Here is a 22,699-nt window from a genome sequence, read left to right on the forward strand (position 1 = left end):
ACCTGAACCCAATCGAGATGGTTTGGGGTGAGCTGGACCGCAGAGTGAAGGCAAAAGGGCCAACAAGTGCTAAGCATCTCTGGGAACTCCTTCAAGACTGTTGGAAGACCATTTCAGGTGACTACCTCTTGAAGCTCATCAAGAGAATGCCAAGAGTGTGCGAAGCAGTAATCAGAGCAAAAGGTGGCTACTTTGAAGAACCTGGAATATAAGACATATTTTCAGTTGTTTCACACTTTTTTGTTAAGTATATAATTCCACGTGTTAATTCATAGTTTTGATGCCTTCAGTGTGAATCTACAATTTTCATAGTCATGAAAATAAAGAAAACTCTTTGAATGAGAAGGTGTGTCCAAACTTTTGGTCTGTACTGTATATGTATACGTATATATATAAATGAGATATAGATAAAACAGAGACATAAAGCTGAGCATCATCAGCGTAACAACGGAACCTCACAGCTCTGAAGTGATGAATTATCTGACGGAGGCGTCGCAGATACAAACTGAGTCAACTATCCAGTGTTGTTTCAGTTTGACATTAAAAGTTAAAAGAGCACAAACAGGCCGTCGGTTCATGATCTGTGGTTCTCCCGTCTGCTGGTCAGGACATAAATGTTGTTTGTTGTTTGTTGTGACAGTCCCGCAGTGTGGACAAACAACACGCTGTCATCAACTACAACCCAACCACCGATGAACACCTGGTCAAAGACCTGGGCAGCCTCAACGGGGTGAGACACAACACACAGTATTACATCACGTGCATTAACCAATCAGCAACAAGAGTCAAACTTAACTACGGTTTTTAAAATCAGAATCTAATTTAATTAAACATAAATTGAAGATGTTCAGTATATTTATGATACATTTGATGGAGTTTCATCATTTTTTTTATTCAAGCCCAGAAAAGAAAATACTGATCAAAAGTTTGTAATTTTTAAACTAGAAAGATAAAAGTAGAGATAATTATCATGTTCAGATGTTTATAAATAAATAATGAATATGTGAGTGACGATTTTCTGTCTGCAGACGTTTGTGAACGACCTGAGGATTCCTGATCAGACCTACATCACCCTGAAACTGTCCGACATCATCCGCTTTGGATATGATATCCTTCAGATGACATCATCAGTGTGTGTGTGTGTGTGTGTGTGTGTGTGTGTGCATGTGTGTGTGTTTGTTTCTGTTTTTGATCTTAACCATCTCTCCACATTCTCACGTCTACGTTCTGGAGAAAAGTCAACACAAAGTTCCAGAAGAGGCTCTGAAGGTCAGTGTGTGAACAGTGTGTGAACATTGTGTGAACGGTGTGTGTGTGTGTGAACAGTGTATGAACAGTGTGTGAACATTGTGTGAACGGTGTGTGTGTGTGAACAGTGTATGAACAGTGTGTGTGTGTGAACAGTGTATGAACAGTGTGTGAACAGTGTGTGAACAGTGTATGAACAGTGTGTGAACAGTGTATGAACATTGTGTGAACGGTGTGTGTGTGAACAGTGTATGAACAGTGTGTGAACAGTGTATGAACAGTGTGTGAACAGTGTATGAACAGTGTGTGTGTGAACATTGTGTGAACAGTGTGTGTATGAACAGTGTGTGAACAGTGTGTGAACGGTGTATGAACAGTGTGTGAACAGTGTATGAACAGTGTGTGAACAGTTTGTGAACATTGTGTGAACAGTTTGTGAACAGTGTGTGAACAGTGTGTGAACATTGTATGAACAGTGTGTGAACAGTGTGTGTATGAACAGTGTGTGTATGAACAGTATGTGAACAGTGTGTGAACAGTGTGTGAACAGTGTGTGAACAGTGTGTGTGTGTGAACAGTGTGTGAACAGTGTGTGTATGAACAGCATGTGAACAGTGTGTGAACAGTGTGTGTATGAACAGTGTGTGTATGAACAGTGTGTGTGTGAACAGTGTGTGTATGAACAGTATGTGAACAGTGTGTGAACAGTGTGTGTGTGTGTGTGAACAGTGTGTGAACAGTGTGTGTATGGACAGTATGTGAACAGTGTGTGAACAGTGTGTGTATGAACAGTGTGTGTATGAACAGTATGTGAACAGTGTGTGAACAGTGTGTGAACAGTGTGTGTATGAACAGTGTGTGTATGAACAGTGTGTGAACAGTGTGTGAACAGTATGTGAACAGTGTGTGTATGAACAGTGTGTGAACAGTGTGTGAACAGTGTGTGAACAGTATGTGAACAGTGTGTGTATGAACAGTGTGTGAACAGTGTGTGAACAGTGTGTGAACAGTATGTGAACAGTGTGTGAACAGTGTGTGAACAGTGTGTGTATGAACAGTGTGTGTATGAACAGTGTGTGAACAGTATGTGAACAGTGTGTGTATGAACAGTGTGTGAACAGTGTGTGTATGAACAGTGTGTGTATGAACAGTGTGTGAACAGTATGTGAACAGTGTGTGTATGAACAGTGTGTGAACAGTGTGTGTATGAACAGTGTGTGTATGAACAGTGTGTGAACAGTATGTGAACAGTGTGTGTATGAACAGTGTGTGAACAGTATGTGAACAGTGTGTGAACAGTGTGTGTATGAACAGTGTGTGTATGAACAGTGTGTGTATGAACAGTGTGTGAACAGTATGTGAACAGTATGTGAACAGTGTGTGTATGAACAGTGTGTGTATGAACAGTATGTGAACAGTGTGTGTATGAACAGTGTGTGTATGAACAGTGTGTGAACAGTATGTGAACAGTGTGTGTATGAACAGTGTGTGTATGAACAGTGTGTGTATGAACAGTGTGTGCACAGTGTGTGTATGAACAGTATGTGAACAGTGTGTGAACAGTGTGTGAACAGTGTGTGTATGAACAGTGTGTGTATGAACAGTGTGTGAACAGTGTGTGACCGGCGCCTCCTGTTGTTCCAGCATGAGAAGTACAGCAGTCAGCTGCAGATGAGTCTGAAAGCTTCAGAGGGGAAGAAGACGGAGCTGGAAGATCGAACGAGAGCCGAAAAAACATCGAGTACCAAGACACAAGGTACGTCAGTAATACTGCACCTAATACTACAGATAATACTGCAAATAATACTACAGATAATACTGCAAATAATACTACAGATAATACTACAGATAATACTGCAAATAATACTACAGATAATACTACAGATAATACTGAAAATAATACTACAGATAATACTGCAAACGACCCACTCTACACTGAATGCAGTACAGAGATTGTATCTGAAAAGAAACATGGTCATTTCTTTTATTGTGAAAGGCTGATGGTTTCCTGAGCTGTGACATCACATATTAACAGTGTGATGTCATGATGGTTTATATGCTGAGACAAGCTGCTGATACTGAGCGTTTCAGTTTTCTGCTGCTTCAGTTTCAGTCGACATGTTGAACTAAATCACTGTGAGCAGATCTTCAGGAGGAGCTGGACGTCTGATTCAGATTGATTCAGCTCAGTCCAGTGGTGCACTACCTCGAGGTCGGCGTCCCCTGAAGGGTCTAATTTATAGACAACAGGAACATCTGAAACATGACGAGGCTCAGCTGTTACCCTAATGTGTAAAGTAATCAGTTGCCTCCCCTCAGATTAAAGTAGTGAAATATAAAGTACAATACAACACACAGCTAATGAACGTTTGTAGCTTCCTCCATTACATACTCCGGATGATGTCGTCTGATCGACTGTGATGGCACAAACGTGTGTGGATCAAAATAAAGAATGAAAATGTGTTTCAGAGGCTCCGGTGTGTCGGCCCACCCCTCTGTACGGTCAGCCCTCCTGGTGGGGAGAGGAGGATTATGGGAGTAAAGTTCAAAGCAGTGATGAAGCTCACGCAGGTAAAACATATATTTTATAATTTAATATATACACAAGTTGATCTGTGATATTTAAAGTTCAGCTACATGTCTGTTTTATTTAATGTGAAAATGAGGTTCATAGCCATTATTATTAAATGATGCAAACATTTTACCTCTGCTTTTTCATCTATCATTCATTAATCAAAACAGTGGCAATAAATGATTAAGGATAGATGATACCATCGAGGCTTTAAATGGAAATATAAAAAGGGAAACAAGACAAAAACATTGAAGGCAGATTGTAAAACACAAGCATCTTGTTTTATTTCATCTAATCTTTTAATGAACATGTTTTAATTATGTTGTTAAAAATACATGTCAAACAATTTTGGATTAAAATATAAAACTTAAAGTGGACTAAAACTATTAAAAAAAATTCTGAAACTGATGCATGAAAGACTTTTAAATGTAGTTTTTGAGCATTATTGAGTACACAAAAGTAGTAGTAGTACCTGAAGTTGTGTTATAATAATTATTTTATATTTATAAATAATATATTTAATAACGTGTTTCTTTTTCATCAGAAGTCCAGAGAGATTCTACGTCTGTGGATCCAGACTTCTCTGGATCTCTGTCGGACTCGCAGCAGAAGCTCGTCTTCCCTTCGTACCACCGTGAACCGAGCTACTTTGAGATCCCCACCAAGGACTTCCAGCACCCCAAAACCTTGGAGGCGGAGCTTCATGAGATCCCCACCAAGGACACAGACATGCCCCCGGCCCCGCCCTCCCCTCCCACCCCGACCCCACCGGTCGTTCAGAGCCACGCCTCCTTCACCATCGAGTTCGACGACTGCATGCCCGGAAAGATCAAGATCAAAGACCACGTAACCAAGTTCTCCACCCGCCAGAGGAAGCAGCAGGCTCCGCCTACCAAGGCCACCATCACAGCCACACCCGCTGAGGTGATGTCAGCAGAGAGCAAGGTGGCTGATTGGCTGGTGCACAGTGATGTCAGCATGATGAGAAGACGTCCGACATGTGAAGATGTTTACAGCACAAAGAGCGACCTCGCCATGAACATCAAGACCCTCAAAGGTCAGAGGCCATTAGAGGACCAGAGCACTGGTTTCATGTCTGAATGTAACTCAACATAAATCCAGTTTACTGTGATCAGATTGATTTCCTTCTTTTAGGCAGCTGCTGGTTTCACTTTTTCATGAAAATTTAGTTCTGTAGAGACTTGAAACTATCTGCTGAGAAATAATCCACAGTTCATATAAATCTCACTGTAGTCTGCTTCAGCCTGTTTCCGTCTGCTCTCTACACGCTGCTGCTGAAAAGTGTCACTAATGATGGTGTCGGTCCGATTCTTTGGTTCTTACTGACATTTTAATCCCTCCTGTCCAGATGTCAATGTCAGTTACTGTACTCATGCATGATTTGTTTTGGTTACCTACAATCCACCTCTCCTCAGAAATATCTAAACCTTGTGGTCAGATTTCCATGACCCTTCCTCTAGCGCCACCCTCAGGACAAACTGTACATGTTTAGCTCCACCACTGGTGAGACTTGTAATGAACAGTGCAGCCTCTCGGGGTGCTAGCAGGACTTTACACTGCTGGTTTATCTGATATCACCTTGTTGGTTTTGTTCCTACATCATATTTAATGTTGCTCCAGGACACATCTGGAGCGAGCTGTCGTGACTGAATGGGTTTAGTTCAGGAACCTCATCCAGGAGACTGGGGTTCATTTTTCACTGAGAAAACAAACTGTTTTGTTCAAAAATACTTGGTTGGGTTTAGAAAAAAAAGTTGGTGTTAAAATCTTAACTTGTGTTAAATGTGCAAACTTCTCCGGTGTGCGTATATTTCAGGTCTTTTCCCTGAGAAGCTATGACATCACAAATACTGTCAGGTTGTAATGATGGTCCAATAACATTACAGGAACAACACCAACAAGGTGACATCAGATCCTGCTTGTTCTACGTATGATGCTGGTGTTATTCATAGTTTTGTTAAGGTTGCACCACCGTTGGCGTGCAGCGCTCGTGTTTTATTGGTCACTGATGCATTGAATGTTCAGTCAGTTTCAGCTTTGATCTTGTTTGTTAGTGACAGCTGTCCCTCCCAGAACCTGAGCACAGCTGGGTAAGGGTTAGGACGACTAAACCCCTCTTGATAGTCTGGTCCTAACATGTCCATCTGCTTGATGTTCATTCTGTTAAACTTATAAATTATTATGTTGACTGCTTGTGAGAGCTGAATTCTGACTGTTAATTAACAACACTTTACTTCTCAGGGACTCATCTGATGCCCAATCAAACGTATGATTAATTGAGGTTTGTTGTTGTTGTTGTCAGGTCACCATCATGAGGATGGAACCCAGAGTGACTCAGAGGATCCAGTTCTCAAAGGACGGAGGAGTAAATCTCACCACTCTGTCCAGTCTCACCACTCCATCCAGTCAGAGCAGTCAGAGGTTTCAGCTCAGTCTGTCCACTGTCAGCCTGCTCCGACGCAGACTCTCCACCAGCCTCTGCAGCACTCTCCACCCAGAGCAGCTCCACCCTCACCTGTGGCCCCAGAGCGGCCCCTGTCCCAGAGTCCTCCTCAGACTCAGTCCCCCACCACAGAAACACCCAAGCAGGGCCCCTCCGAGCACCTCACCCAGCAGGCCTTCATCATCGAGTTCTTTGATGACAACCCGCGCAAAAAGCGCTCGCAGTCCTTCACGCACAACCCCGCCCACACTGACTCATACTCCACCCTGAGGGCCAAGCTGGAGCGGCGGAAAGGCGGCGAGAGGCCTGCGTCCGTGCATGGCCACATCCCGCCCACCCAGCAGGTGACAGTTCCTCTAAAGGGTCAGGGCCACGGCGGCCCCCAGAGGTCGAGCTCTCTGAAGAGGGAGAAGACAGAGGGGGAGGCAGCCTCCTCTGCCTCCTCCTCCCGCTCCTCCTCGGGTATCATCATCAGACCCTTCGGCAGCGTCGGGAAGAAGTCAAAGCTCGCCCAGGAGTTCGCTGCTGAGTTCCTAAAGGATTCTGGTCAACAGGATCCCCCCCCAATGAGGGACAAGACGTCCCCTCCCCCGATGTCTGCACCACCGGTGATGGTGTCGCCTCATCATGCACAAATCCCCTCCCCCCAAGAACCTCCTGCACCTTCCTCAGTCTCCTACCCCTCCTCCCCCTTACAGCCTCCAGCAATCTCAAAGTCCTCAATCCCCACCAGTGCAGTAGGCCAGACCGCCTCTCCAGTCCACTCCTCTGGGCCTGCCATGTCCCCCATGAAGCCCCTCGGCGTCCGTGCAGCAGACCCCAAATGTTCCCAAAGGATGATGAAGAATGAGGAGGACGACAGCCTGAGTGATGCCGGGACCTACACCATCGAGACAGAGTCGCAGGACAAAGAGGTGGAGGAGGCTCGCAGCATGATCGACCAGGTGAACTCACAGTAAAGTTTGACCCTGAGTGGTGTTTGGTTGTGAGCCAGCACAGATTGTTCTGTGATGCAGCATTCCTCATATAAAGAAATCCCTTTAGAGTTCAGATCAATGGTGGGCAGAGAGACTCTTTACTTTTGTAAGACTCTCTGAAAAATGTACGTGAATTTTCGACAGAACTGGAACTAGTTTCATGTGAGATGTTTTAAGATACACAGTAGTTGTGTCTCAACTAGGGGGCCGCATCTTTCAAAGGATGTCATGAAGGCTGAACCGAGCGTTGTTAAATGAGACAGTCTGATGTACAGGGACCTTACCCTTGCATCACGAAGCATTGCTCCTGTCACCTAGCAACCTTGACAGTATTGGGATCCCATGTTTTTGATATCAGTTGTATTGTTAGGTATTCAAATGATTTCAAACCTCTTACTCGCATTTAAAATTGTATTCAGCTGCTGTTTTCGCTCTGTATGCCCATCATATTTGTCTTTTGGAAAAACGAATCCAACCGCCACCGGCACACAATGAAACTTGGGATATGGTAGGTTGGTTCCTTTGCGGCACTGGAAAGGAAGGCCTCATTCCTCAGCCTTCACAGGATGCGGCCCCAAATTGAGATACAGTTAGTGTGTTTAATCCCTTCAGGGATGCATGAAACCTCTTGTCCTTCTTGCTCCTTCTTGTTGCCCTGATCCTGCCCCCCTCCTCATGCATGCCCTGTGCTCCGACAGGTTTTTGGGGTCCTCGACTCTCCAGAGTACAGTGGTGTGAACACAGGAGTGTATAGACCTGTGATAAATGATGGCAAGGATGAGCAAGCTAACCTGCCTAGCGATGGTAGCACAGTGGACCCGTTGCATGGCTTTATCCCAGCTGCTATCAGCGGCCCCCCAACAGGCCCCATACAGGTAAAACCACCCGAGAACTTAACCAGAACAGGTGAAAACACCTGTAGCATGTTCTGATCCCAGTGCATGCAGACTGATATTGTTGTTCCCTGAGTTTCTCCTGTTACATCTTACAGGTCCCACTCTTCTGTTGTTGTTCTAATGTTGTCCATTTTGTTGTTTTTGTTTTCCAGGTTCCACCTGTTCATGCAGCAGGTCTGGAAGGACCCAAGTGGGTTTCGCGTTGGGCCAGTCTGGCAGACAGCTATGCTGAACCCGGTTCCACTCCACCTCAAGGGGAATGTCTGGAAGGTAACATTAAAATCTGTGTATTCTGTTATTTTCTATTGTTGGCAGTCAGCTTTTAATTAAACATGCTGGGTATCAAACTCACAATCTGTATCCGAAACTGTAATATGGACTCTAACCTCTGATCACAGGCTTCTGCATTTACAACTGAGATTGAAACATTTTCCCTTCATCGGGATCAGACCACCTAATATGTACCGGTTGAATCCAACACATTCGGATTTCAGTTGTTCTACATTAACATGTTTCCTGAAAGAGATGAAACATCCAGGTCATATCAGGAGACTAATGTCCTCTATAAAAGATATGTCAGAAAAGGTGTCTCTCCTCATCAGATTCTGATATCGACTGAAAAATGTTTGGAAAGATTCAAAACATGGAAAATGATGAGTAAAATTTGCTGCACATTTTTGAGGACTGAACCTTAAAACATCTGTTTTAGAAGATAAAATACAAGTGAAGTAACAGACATTTGTATGAAAACTTGAGATTGCTTTAATTGTTTTCGTAGATTTGCACTTAATGAGCCGGTCGATGGGAAACTACAGCTATGATAACTCTGAGTCGGAGTCCAGCCACAGCTCCAGGACAAGACGGCTGCTACCCCAGGTGCCTCCAGAAAAGCTGGATAGTCTTCCCCCGAGCATCCTGATACGCCATGAACCTTACCAGGAGCCTCTGGACAGAGTTTCCGCTCATCCCCGCCCACAGGACTCCAGCCAGTGCCTGTCTGTTCAGGATGATGTGGATCCAGACAGTCTCAGTGACGCCAGCCGCTCAGATGATGGACCTGTTTTGGAGAAAACAAAGAAGAATCAGGCCAGGACTGGATCTGTGTCTCCAGGGGGTGCTGGTCCTCAGTTCAAGGTTCCAGAGAAAGTGTCTCCCTCCACTAAATCCACCTCCTTCTACATTGGTTCTGAAGACAGTCCAGGCAAACCAGACCCAGTCCGCAGCCCGTTACAGTCTGAAAGGACAGGAGACCTCTCAGCTAAAACTCCCCCGACCACAGTCCTGATCCGACACCTGAGTGGACATGAGCCCCGGAGAACAGGTGTTAAACCCAACAGCTCTGCTCCAAACCTCCAAACACAGGACAAAGATTCTGTCCCCACTAAAGACAGCTGCATGTCTTCCATCATCCGGCAGGAGAGCTTCACCAAAGACCAGCCAAGCGACACTGTCCAGATGAAGAAGCTTCCCCACATCTCCAGCCACCCGTCTATCAGAGACCTGGAGCAGAGGAGGGAGAACCTCCAGGACACGCAGTCCTTCCTCCAGGAGGCAGAGGGAGCTCTGTCCTCTCTGGACACCAAGTTCCCCTCGTCTGGCTCCGGTCGTAGTTCAAAGAAAGGAGGCTCCTCCACCCACATGGACGACTCCTTCTCCGGTGAGTCGGACGTGGACACAGCAAGCACCGTGAGCCAGGTGAGCAGCAAAAATATTCCAGTCAGCTCTGCTTCTAAAAAACGTCCCGCCATCAGCAGCCTACAGAAGGAGAAGTCCTCCTCCAGCCCATCCATCCAAGAGAAGGGACGGCAACTCACCGCCCGTGAGCGACTTTCTGAGAAGCGCAGAAACCAGGTGACATCAGATTCGTCAAGCAAGGCAGAGGCAGCAAAGCGCTTCCAGATGCGCCGCAGTGCAGGCAACCGCGGATCTCTCGATCTGTCAGAGGGTCAACAGGGTTCTGGTCCTCACTGGACCGAAACAACATCATCTGACCATGAAATCTCCCGTCCATCCAGCCGTAGCAAGAAACTCATTGCCCCTCTTCAGAAAGAAGACAACGGAAAGACTCCTAAGATGTCAACGCAGCAGGTTCTGACAAGGTCCAACAGCCTGTCAGCACCACGACCAACTCGGGCATCCATGCTCCGTCGAGCACGTCTGGGTGAGGCCTCAGATAATGAAGGTGCTGAGACTGATCGGGGCTCCCAGAATTCAGACCACATCACTGCTCCGACCAAAGTGTCCGCCGAGGGGAAGAAGCTGTCCAGACTGGACATCTTAGCGATGCCGAGGAAGAGGACTGGCTCCTTCACAGCTCCCAGCGACAACGAGACGTCCTCCACAGGCCGCTCAGGTATCTCAAACAGGAACTCTGAGCCTGCCACCACCAGGAAGACATCTGTGGGCGACGCCCGCCAGGCAGCGAGCAAAGGGGGTGGAGCCATGGGTAAGCAACCACTGACCCGCACCCGGTCCAGTGGAGCCAAGTACCCGAGCACAGGTGAGTCCTGGATAAATTTGTGTTTAAAATGTAGACATGAATCCTCATACAGGATCTTTCCTCAGTGTCTAGGTACAGGATCGTGTTTCATCTCGGTATCATATTCGACCCTTCACCTCCTCAACATCTGTCTTATCTGTAATTTTGATGATCAGGGGTGAAGAATTGAGTCTGGTTTTCAGGTGCGATGAGTCACTAGTGATTTGCTTTATCTGTTGATTCATGTGGTCTTGCTCCTCTCCATGATGATCTGCATCAATTTTAATTCAAACTCAAAATCAAAAGAAACCCAAAGACCCCTGAACTTGGACTGGCCTGTTGTTGGTCTTTCATTTTGTCATGTCGCTTTCAGAGTTGCCAAATAGGAAATCAGAAATTTAGAAATCAGAAATTCCTTTATCTGTCCCGCAAACAGGTTAATTTGCGCGTCACATCAGCCAAAGGACAGTTCAATATAACAATAAACAATAATAATAGTAAAAAATAAACAATATAATAAAAAGGTAAGAAGATTACCATATTTAGCTTGATGTCAGCTGCAGTGGTGTCACCAGGAGGTTCTGTTGGGTATGAAACCGTTTCATACTAGTGCTGATAACATGAGATACACTGAGAGCAGGTTCTGTTCACTGTGGATCACATCAGGTTTCTGTCCCTGGTGAGTCTGCTGCTGTTACCATGGAAACACATCCACATCCTGACACATGCCAGAGCATTATTATCATGACAGTGTCGATTCTGATGCTGCTCTGGCCAATCACGAGCCCCAGCGGCCGTTTCTATGGGGATGCCTGGGGTCTGAAGCACTCTGATTGGATGTTTCTTGTAGCAGTGCTCCCTGGGACTTGTTTTTGACCTCGATGTTTGATTGTTGGTACCGGAGCAGTTTTTATTTTTCCGTCACTGAATCTAAATTAAAATATTTGCAGCTTTGCGTCGCAGACAGAAGGGCTCCGACTTCTCTTCATCCTCGGAGGAAGATTACGAGATGACCACCGGGACTCCCAAAACCAAACGCTCCTCCCATCCCTCCACCTCCGCCCAGATGCCACGTGGCCACCGGACAGCTGCTGCCAGATCCAAGTCTGTTTCCCTGGAGACAGAGGAGGATGAGGACCAGAATGAGGTGGACCCCTACCAGAACTGGTCCACACACAGCGCCGAGATCGCCAAGTAAAAGACCAATGAAATCTCCAAACTTTATTTTCAGATCAGATCTGTGCGTTCTGTTGGTCGCTCTTTGTTTCTCACAGTGTCAAACCTTCATGTCGACCTGCTGTTTGTTTCCCCTGCAGGCTCAGTCAGGACCTCGCCAAAGATCTCGCCATCCTGGCGAAGGAGATCCACGATGTCGCCGGGGACGGAGACTCCCCAAGCTCCAGCATGGGCACCACCACCTCACCCACGCTGCCCAACACGCCGGCCTCCACCATCTCTGCCAGGGAGGAGGTGGGCACCACACACACACACACACCACACGCACACACACACCACACACACACGCACACACACCACACACACACACACCACACGCACACACACACGCACACACACACACACACACCACACACACACACACACACACACACACACACCACAGCTGTTAAAACTGGGAACACACAGATTTCTAACACTGGTGATAACAGACAGTCTGAACTGTGACACAGAGACAGGGGCTGGTGAGGGTTGAGGGTTTGAATCCCTCCATGTTTCACAGCATGTCAGTCTGAGCTGACTCACATCAGACATCTGTCTCAGTCAACATCTGTCTCAGTCAACATCTGTCCGTGTGTTCCCAGTTGGTTTATAAACCAGGTCCTCTGATGAAGTCTGTCGCCATCATGACGCTTAGTTTGAAACATCAATGTGTTCCAGGACCAGAACCAGAACCCGTTCTGTTGGGTTCCAGGTTTCATGTTGATTGACAGGCGCTTCATCATGCTGACTCTCATGACTCATCTCTCTGTTCTGCTGCACAGGCACCATCTTATCCATACTTACGTGGAGTTCGACCATCTCAGGTGTCTCTCCGACTCATCACTCCTCCTGCCCTGTGATTGGTTCCCCTCCTCCACCTTCCTGCCCCTCCATCACTGATCCTAACACTTCCCTCTCACCAGTGTTGGATTGTTCTGAAGCACATTTTTATTTTGGAGATCTGTCTGATCGAGTGGTCCAATATCAAAGGTTATTAATGACAAAACTACGAGTCGTCACAAAACAAATCCAGACAGGTGTTCAGTCTGCAGGGTCACAGACAGGTGTTCAGTCTGCAGGGTCACAGACAGGTGTTCAGTCTGCAGGGTCACAGACAGGTGTTCAGTCTGCAGGGTCACAGACAGGTGTTCAGTCTGCTGTTCCTGTCCTGCTGCAGCTAAGTTCTAGCTCACCTGAGTCCAACCTCCTGCACAAACTGACTGCAGTAAAACAGCTCACATGTTGTCAGTGTTGGGGAAACTTAAACTACATGTAGTTGAACTACATAACTTAACTACAATTTTTCTTTAACTTGCTGGTAGTTAAATTACTTTCATATTTTGTGCTGCGTCAAGTATTTCAACTACTTTTTGGGTCATTTTTTGTAGTTTAACTACTCAATTTACTCAATTTAACTACAATTTTGGCCAATAACATGAAATATTTTTTTATAAAAAAAGACCTATATAATATAAATTTTATTTTATTTTTCTTTGTAAAAAGACATGAGACACGTCATGACATGCTAAGCCAGCGCTGCCTCTGATTGGCTCGCCCTGGCAGCACTCAAATGCTTCACAGAGTGGGCGGGTCTTTGTGCCGAGGAAGGCAGTGCTCATACGGCACCAGCACGTCACGGACCCTCCCACTACCCGGCCCAACCATGTTCATATGTGAGCATGTACATGTTGGATAGATGCTTCTCAGTGTTGGTAAAGATGTTTTAGTTTAGTTGCTAAAGCTACTTTTTTTAGCAGTAGTTTTACAAACTACATTTCTCCAGGGGTAGAAATGTAGTTTGTTCAAACTGCTGCCAGGCTGAACTACATGTAGTTTTACAAGCTACGCTTGCAAAGTAGCTTCCCCAACACTGCATGTTGTTTAGGGGAGCAGTTCTCACTTTAAAGATCAGGGTTCAGTTTCACAGTGAAGATCAACAGATCGTTGGTTTGACGTCTCAACAAACTCGTCTTTAAAAAGATATTTCACACCAACAGCGAGTTCAAATAATATTCAGCCGTCAGTGACTCAACAGGTTACAAAGTTCAGTTTCCCTAATCTGTCCAGAGTGAATCCTCTGTTGATTTTAACATCTCTGACAGAGGTTCAGGTGAGCTGCCTGTTGGTTCTCCTCTTTGTCGGGGTGAAGAGTAAACAAACAGGAGAACAGCTGATCCGGCTTTTGATTTTGATGATGAAAACTGAAAAATCATTTCGTCTGATTTTTGATTTCGGATCAGAACCGTGACTCTTCTGTATCAAACCCAACTGACAGGTGCAGAAGAAGATTCTGGATAAGGTTTGTTTTGAGGTTCTGTATGTGGCGACTTTCTCTCTCCAGAACCACCTTCATCCTGTTGACCCACCTCTCCCCGACTGAACAGCTGTACTGAGTCTCAGCCAACCAGACTCTGTTTTGCTGAACCCTGATTAACAATACCAGCCAATAATAAGACCAGGTGGTTCTACCTGTCAGCCAATCAAATCAAATCAAATCAAATCAAATTTTATTTGTATAGCCCAAATTCACAAATCACAGTTTGCCTCAGAGGGCTTTACAATCTGTACAGAGACGACACGCTCTGTCCTTCGACCCTCGATTCGAGTGAGGAAAAACTTGCCCCAAAAAAAAAAAAAAAAAAAAAGCCCTTTTAACAGGGAAAAAAATGCGGAAGAAACCTCAGGGAGAGCCACAGAGGAGGGATCCCTCTCCCAGGACGGACAGACGTGCAATAGATGTCGCATGTACAGAGCAGATCAACGAGATCACAATGTATTCAATTATAAGCGAATCAGAAAGCAGTATCTATGTGCGGACGGTCCAACATCCTGTATTTGATCAGATTTGTGTTGAACTAAAATGATTCTGTAGAATCGGTCCGGCTTTATCTTCATTCTTCTTCCTGCTCATGTTTTGTGCTCACTCCGTAGTTTTGCCGATGATAATCTTCCATCTCGCCGCACCATGAATGAACTGGTTGTACTGGTTTTGGACCGTTCATGGGGCTGTAGCTGGTGACCAGTCGGATCCTTGTGCACTCTCCCTGTTGTTGTTAACACGCTGTATCCCAGCAGTACTAAAATTCACTGCATACCCTGTTGCCCTCCACCATCGCAGCTGCATGTTGACTTGGTGCATGCGTTGACGGAGCGGCGCCGTCAGCGGCCCGCTGCTCGCTGATTTGATGACACGTTCTCAGTGGTTGGACCCTCTACTCTCTTTCCAGCTGGTCCAACATATCCCTGAGGCCAGTTTAAACTACCAGAAGGTTCCTCCAGGTTCTGCAGCCGTCTCGGACCTGGACGCAAACATGAATGAGCCGGAGCCCGGTTCAAAGCAACGCCGTCCGTGGAACCGCGAAGAGGTCACTGTCTAATCCCTCTGAGGCTACGTTCACACTGCAGCTCAGTGTCCCACAAGTCTGTCTTCTTACTGTGACACCAGGTCGTCTCTAAAGTCACATCTGGACGACTGCACGTATTGATTATCAGCCAGTTTATTGATTATATTCATATTATAGTTCAATTCATTCTTCAAATATAAAAGAAACATTCACCAAACCCAAATTTAAACTTCTTAGTCGGAAAAAAGAAGAATTTGACTTTGTTGTTTGCAAAACTTTGATTTTATTACTTTGATATTTTCTAGAAATCAGCTGATCGGTGTTTATTAACTGACTCTCGGTTTCGGTCAGAAGTACAAAAATCCGTCTCGTGAACAGTTTGTCCAGTTAGCTTCCTAACGTGGTGTCATGAATTATACCACAAGTAGTTCTGACGAAGCAATCTAATGAAATCATCGACAGCACGACGAGCTCATCACATTTATTATGCAACTAACTTAAAAGATTCATGTGACGTTCGAGAAACAACAGTTATCAACAGTTATGAGTGTTTACATGAGTGATATTAACTCAGCTGACCTGTAGCAACAGTGACGTCAGCTGAGACTAGAAGTCGTGACTGATTATTCAAACCCTGTGTGTTTCCATGGAAACGGAGATAACACTAGCAAAAGGTTGTTTTTTTTTTATTTCTAGAGCTAACTGCCCCAAAACATGAATATGATTTGACTGTATCTGTTTTGTAGTTGATTACAGTTATAAAATCACAATCTCACGCTGGAGGAGGAGCTTCACTGTCGCTTCATTCAGCCCAGCGAGGATTCACCACGTCAACAAGTTTACAACACTTCCTGTTTTGTAAAGACACAGAGAGCTGCAGTGATGTCGTGTTTCTGTCGCTAACTAAAGTTAGCATCTCTCTGCTCCTCTGTGGGATTATTGAACTGGATTCTGGATTATTACAGAAAATAATCTGAAGGTTCTGACCCGTCCAGGTTCTGTTCATCAGATAATCTCCACAGATGAACTCCACTCTGTGATGTTTGAAGTGTAAATTAAATGTGTAGCAGTAAAAAGCTAATGCTAGGCTACAAACAGACGACATCACGGTCACATGACTTAAACGTCTCCACCACTGAGCGTCTTACTACACAATTACTATCCAGGTTTCTATAAACTGATCAATGTACAAGTTGTAAAGTCAGAGTGAGAACAGTGTGTAACTAAAGTGGGCCTGTAAAGACGGACTAGTGAGGAGACGAGTGTCCGTGTTCGCTGTGAGGACGTTTAATGTCCCCGACAACCTCTGTAGTCTCATTCAGACACTTGTTAGCAACCGCTAACTGTTTTTAACACATGAAGAGCTTTATAATTAAACTGTGGACATTTAATGATGAGTTTATGTTGGAGAACAAAACGTGTGAATATGTTCAGCCTGTGGGAACCACACACCTTATTTCAGACACTAGTGGAGCTCAAAATATAAAGTTTGTCCTCAGGGTGGCGCTACAGGAAAGCTCTTTGAGGGATCAGTTGTTGCCTCTAAGAGCCATCTGAGAGTTAGCACTGCTCCAGCGAGAACGAGAAACCCACATTAACATCCGACGTGAGGCTGCAGTGTGAACATATCCTCAACTCAACACTGCAGCAGCTGCAGTTAGTTTTGGTGTGCTGGGAAATCAGGATGTTACCTGCTGATCATGTCAGTGCTGAAGTCACGTTCCAGACTTTCTACTCTGACTTTCTTCTGTCTCTTTCAGGTGATTCTGGACAATCTGATGCTGAATCCAGTGTCTCAGCTGTCTCAGGCCATCCGGGAGAACACGGAGCAGCTGGCCGAGAAGATGAAGTGAGGAAGCTCTCGATGACTTTTACTGTGACGTGTTTACGTTGAACCTTACGAGCTGACAGCTGATCAGAATACGTCAGTCTGGACGCTCAGTGTGGAACATTTGTCAGCATAAAAGATAAAGTGCTCAGATTTCATAGTAAAGTCCAGTTCTTGTGGGGTTCAGGTCTGTGGCAGGGTCCACTGAAGCTTTGGTAGTTCTTTTTGCATCAGTTCAGTTTTCTGGGCAGGTGAAGTCGCCGGCTGTGGTTTTATTTATGTTGGTTCTAACTCTGCAGCGTGTTGGTTCTCAGGGTTCTGTTCCAGAACAAGGCCGGGGTCTGGGAGGAGATCGAGGCCAAGATCAACGCTGAGAACGAAGTCCCCATCCTGAAAACCTCCAACAAGGTTCAAACTGTGAAATGATTCTAAATAACCCTCCGGATCTGATGAGAACACAGCTGGAACGTTCTGTTGTTTTCTGTTTCATGTTACAGGAAATTACCTCCATTTTGAAAGAGCTGAGAAGAGTTCAGAGGCAGCTTGAAGGTATTTAAACTTTATTTAATCAGACTGTTTTTACTGAACATCTGTTCCTGGTTAAAACAGTGAGAGCACACAGAAAATAACACATGAAGTTCAGCTTTTTTCTCTGTATTATGGGATGTAAAAGACAGTTATTGATTACAGACCAAGATATTTGGATATTTGGCCGACTTCATCCCTGCTGATGGTGGAAGATCAGATTTTTATTTTATTTTTTCCGCATTTAAATGATTTTGAAATCATTGAATCCTCAGTAACACTGAAGGCAGGCTGTACATGACTGAGAAGGTTCAGAACAGGAGACAATTGTGTCATCTGCATAAAAGTTTACGTTTGCATGTGGCCCAGTTTTTACCCCTCAGAACAGAGTTAAAAGGTTAGTAAGTGGTTGAAATCCCCTCCAGTGAAATGGAACAACCCTTCAACAGCTCATACGTTATCCGTAGTCATTGATGGTGTTTATGCTAACAGACGTGACCGGACATTTCCAACATGGTGTCTTTAGCTGTGGTGATGTCTCCTGCCTCACAGTGCCTCTTGTCATTTATCTGATGGAGACAGAAATTCAGTCACAACTTTACGCCATCAATCAAGTGACCAAATAAAACAGCGATGCTAATAGTTTCCCCTCTCTCTGTGCTACGTTAGGCTAAACATGTCCTGGACTTCACTTAAACAAGATGTTTTAACCTTATTTTCCTGTTGATGTGACCGTTGTCAGCACTGATCTGTAAATGATGATCAAATCTAAGACTGGATGTAGTTTGGCCTATTGGGGTCATTAATGTCCTCTTCTTGTTGCCATAGTTATAAACACCATCGTGGAGCCCGGTGGGAGCCTCCAGACTGCAGCCGTAGGGACGTCGTCTGTCAGTCAGACTCGACCGTCCTCGAGGGAGAAGAAACCCGCCGCCAAACCCCGTGGTGCCCCCCCAACCTCCAACGCCAATGAAAGCACCAAAAGACCACCTCGTGGACCCGACGGGGCCCACTACATGGCCTGAACAGGCCACCGTAGCACCTCTGGATAGTATCTGTGTATCCACATCACCTGCAGCCAATGATCAGAGAGCCTGATGATTATGGGTTGTAGCACCCAGACCAGCTTCTCCTTCTGCAGAAATGTTTTAAATTAGCTGAGCAGCTGTGTCAGGAGACGTAGCTCCACACTGAGGTCAGCTTTACTGTGTTGGTAGATTGAACAGAACCAGGTTTATCAGCAGAACTTCTGCCTCTAACTGGTCAGCAGTCGTCTGACACAGCTGAGCTGGTTTTGATCTGCAGAAACATTGTTTCAGTGGTCGTCTCTCTCAGTGGTTCAGCGGAGTCGATGTGAATCTTAAGAGTCCCAGAGACAAAGTCTAGATTTGTCTTCATTCACAGGACACACTTTGGTCCTCACTGTCCCACAATTCATTGCTCAGCAGTCGCATAATGCTGTTTCCCTGTTTTAGCCGACCGTAGCTAGTGAGCTAACCATTACTTTGACAGCTAGCGAGTCACACTGGCTGCAGACTGAGCAGGAAGCTCACCAGCTCCTCCAGGAGGTCCCAAGGTGTTTCCAGGCCTTGAGCCAAGGGCCAGACTGAGAGTAGTTTAAAAGCCATCATGAATTTGAGTCTTTGGGTTGTAGTAATCTTGCCCCGACCAAGACCCCCAGGACCTCCTCCTGGAGCCAGTCCTTGTTCTGTGGACGGTGGACACAGTATGTGTTCAGTCTGATGTTAACCTCCATCAGTCAGTAACTTCACCTCAGTGTTGATTTGATTTGCTCTGAAAAGCTCCTCAGTTTTCCTTCAACATCTGCAGTTCAGACGAGTTCTTCAGGCTTCACACTGCTAGTGAGGAGTCGGGACTCAGCTGTGGTTTGGATCTCCTGCCACCAGGAACTTTGTGGTGAATCTCCTGTAAAAGGCAGGAGACTCTGAAGTATTTTATTACTTTTTTCACCTCCCATGGTTCAGAGATTGGGCCCCTGAAGAGACTGAGACGAGCTGCAGCTGCAGAAACATTCAGCCGTTGATTTGATCTGAACCATGAAGTCGTTTGTCTGCCGGCGGTGTGGATACACTCGAACTGTCCGAACAAACGTGTCCTTTGTACCCAGTGATTGAGTCGGTAAGAACAAATGCATTCTGAGTGAAACAATATAAACATGTAGAGCTGCTTCTACATCGCACAAGCTGAACAAAATGTAGTCGAAGCAGCTGCTCGCGCCGCAGTAGATGATGTTTATCGATCAACTTTGTGCTTTGATAATCTGTTGTTGCGTTTGAACAGATGATAGATTGTGTTTCTGTCTGTATTTATGAAGAGGAAGTCGTCCCGTCAGAACATCCTGTGCTGCTGCGATGCTCCGGCCTTACAGACAGGAAAAAGCCGTCTGAACCTGTCAAAGTAAAACAGATGTAATGTTATATTTTACTGAATGTTCTGTTGCCATCTCGCTGTGATTGTGCGATTACTGTGAATAAGTTGAATGTTCTGAGTGCTGAATGTCAGAGAGTTTAAATGTCTGATGGAACATGAGACGTCCTGCTGGTCCCTGAACACATCGCCGCGCTGATTCACAATGAATGAACCCAACACACCCGACAGTCGGACACAATCTGACCGATGAACCAGGACGTCGGAGGCTTTGGATTTGTTTCAGTTCTAGAGGCAGAAATGAAGCTCGACGTCAGTTAATGTCCTGAGAATCGATTTCTTCGTTCTCTAAAGAAAAATGGAGACATCCTCTTGTATTTATGACTCAGCATCTCAGATCAACCAGATGAAGATTTCTTTTCTCATGAACGTCCTGAAACTATGGGGCGTCAGGTTGTCTTTGTTTTTGTGGCCGTGATGATCTACAGGTCGTCTGATCGTCTCCACTCACTTTGTTCTGAGGCAGCAGTGAAGCTGTTAACTCTTTAATGAGCCTCTGAACTTCCTGTAAAAAATTAAGATTTCACATGTTCCTCCTAAAACCTGACTCATATCACAGGCTGAACAAGTGTTTCCTGTCAGAGCCGACAGCTGTGGAACAGACTGTATCCAAAATGAAAACAGTCTTTGTACGGAGCTTCAGCCGCCTGACAGCTCATTCACACCTGAAGAGACGGTGAACCGTCTCCTGCTGAGGAAGACAGTGAGATGTGGTTGAAAGCTTGGAAAGAAGCTCGTAAATGGACGCTGAGTTCAGATGATTTAGTCATTAATGAAGTTTTGTTTTTGACCTTCAGATTTCCTGTAAAATCGTCCATCTATGAACGTCTCTTCGCCTCCATCACAGCCGAGAGAAGTATTTACAGTGTTAGAGGCTGGAGAGGAAGTACCTGTGTGTGTGTGTGTGTGTGTGTGTGTGTGTGTGTGTGTTGCCGTCGTCGCTGAACTTGTTGTTTTTCTTCTTCATGTGTTGGAGCAGCCGGGGCGTCGCTGTGGAGAACAGGTGTGTACAGATGTAAGTTGGACCGTCAGCTGTCGTATTCAGCGTCTCATGTTTCAGATTCAGTGTCTTCGATGTGTGAACAGAGACAGGATGTTAGCCTAGCTTAGCACAAAGACTGGCAGCAGGGGGAACTGTTAGCTTAGCTCCATCACAAGGAGAACACCTTCCAGGAGCTCTGTGTCTGTTCAGTGAGGGAGTTAATTGGTAATTAACGTTAATTTTCTCTCTGACGAAGATGTTTGTACTTTTCACTCGTGTCCAAAGATGTTGAGGGTAAAACCTGGTTCTGTAGCAGAGTGGTGGGTCTCTCTGGATAGATGATCTACGTCAGTTTCAGAAGTTTAGCTAGCAGGTAGCTCAGTATTTTGCTAACCAGCTGGGGGAAATGAACATGACCTTAGCTTGTCCTATCAGGCTTTAGGCTAGCTTATCAGCCTGTGAAGCTAACGTTAGCTTAGCTGCTGAATTATTGGTCGACAGGTGGCTACCAGACCTTTGTCAGGTGTCATAACTGACAATCAGCAGCTGTTATCAATAATCTGAATTATTAAAGTCAAGATTTGTGTTGAAAACCAGGTGAACGTTTCTGTGACTGAAGAAATTATCACAGTTCAAATCTAAATATTGTTCAGAAAGTTAAACTTTAGAGATGCTGCGTTGAGTCTGTTGGTCAACAAACAGGCTAGCTCCAATGCTAACTGCTACAACCACACAACATGCGAGTCAGACCCACATTGAGCTTTCTGAAGGTGTATTTTTCTATTTGAGGAAGCTAGACTACAGTCGCCCCCTGCTTCCAATCTTTATGCTAAGCTAGGCTAACCTGGATACTCAGAGCTGAAAGCTGTGACTCTGGAGACGACAGCCAATCAGAGCGTTTCTCTATCGCGTTGCTGTAAAGTGTCTGGCTGGACAAACAGAATATTCCAACTTTTATTTTGAAAGGTGCATGTTTCCTGTAGCTTGAGGCAGGTTTGAGGCTAGTTCACCAAATGTGCACTTTTTCATTTGACAGACACCTGGTGGACGCAGGTGGAGTTTTATTTTGAAAGTCATGGTGTTTTCGTGCTGCAGCCAATGAGAATGTATCGATTCATCACCTGCCCACAACTCAAACCTGATTGGCCGTTGCTGTGATGATGTAACTGCTGCTGCTCCAGGTTATTGGTCATCGGGCTCTTTGTTTAGTGCATGTGACCGAGCAGAGGGCAGCGTTCATGTTCAAACTGTTTCCTGTTCAAACCTTTTTTATGCATCGATCACGTGACGGTCAGCAGGCGACCGCACGTTTCTAACGAAGTCCAACTTTATTTATTACGTTCAGACGACTGACGCTCGTCTGGACTCTCATGTGTTCATCAGCTGGATTTCTTTGTATCACCATGTCATTTGTAATAAACTGATTTCATGCACTCTGACGTTCAACGACTTTTAATTCAAAGTGGTTTTACACAGTTTCAGCTGAAGAGAAACAAACGTCCTGTCATCCACGTTTTGTCTTTTCCAGGACTCAATAAAGAAACGTTGTGATCAGTGTGAACAAAGACGGTCTTTGTTCAGGCTCCTCAGAACTCCTCAGAACCTCCTCAGAACCTCCTCAGAACTCCTCAGAACCTCCTCAGAACCTCCTCAGAACTCCTCAGAACCTCCCAAAGACGTCACAATTAAAAATGTTTCGTTGTAGTTCTAAATAAAAA

The 22,699-nt window shown here is 45.3% G+C and overlaps 1 protein-coding gene across 5 annotated transcripts in view; it reads left to right on the forward strand.

The window, feature by feature from the left end:
* The window catches only part of cep170bb (centrosomal protein 170Bb), a 26,486-nt gene extending 4,072 nt beyond the window's left edge, over positions 1–22,414 (forward strand). The window contains exons 3-20 of one of the 5 annotated variants that reach the window (XM_084376748.1): positions 641–730; positions 1,029–1,107; positions 1,211–1,269; positions 2,893–3,004; positions 3,718–3,819; positions 4,365–4,877; positions 6,144–7,228; positions 7,960–8,136; positions 8,310–8,427; positions 8,936–10,657; positions 11,587–11,830; positions 11,953–12,106; positions 12,637–12,678; positions 15,082–15,219; positions 16,959–17,047; positions 17,341–17,434; positions 17,524–17,575; positions 18,380–22,414. In XM_084376748.1, coding sequence (XP_084232874.1) covers positions 641–730; positions 1,029–1,107; positions 1,211–1,269; positions 2,893–3,004; positions 3,718–3,819; positions 4,365–4,877; positions 6,144–7,228; positions 7,960–8,136; positions 8,310–8,427; positions 8,936–10,657; positions 11,587–11,830; positions 11,953–12,106; positions 12,637–12,678; positions 15,082–15,219; positions 16,959–17,047; positions 17,341–17,434; positions 17,524–17,575; positions 18,380–18,576 — 5,067 coding nt within the window. In that variant the 3' untranslated portion in view covers positions 18,577–22,414. The remainder of the gene's footprint in view (positions 1–640; positions 731–1,028; positions 1,108–1,210; positions 1,270–2,892; positions 3,005–3,717; positions 3,820–4,364; positions 4,878–6,143; positions 7,229–7,959; positions 8,137–8,309; positions 8,428–8,935; positions 10,658–11,586; positions 11,831–11,952; positions 12,107–12,636; positions 12,679–15,081; positions 15,220–16,958; positions 17,048–17,340; positions 17,435–17,523; positions 17,576–18,379) is intronic. The other 4 variants (XM_084376745.1, XM_084376744.1, XM_084376746.1 and 1 more) reach the window with 4 other exon arrangements.
* The last annotated feature ends 285 nt before the right edge of the window (positions 22,415–22,699 follow it).

Source organism: Pagrus pagrus, assembly GCF_965226575.1.
Source record: "Pagrus pagrus genome assembly, chromosome: 16".
NCBI lineage: Eukaryota > Metazoa > Chordata > Actinopteri > Spariformes > Sparidae > Pagrus > Pagrus pagrus.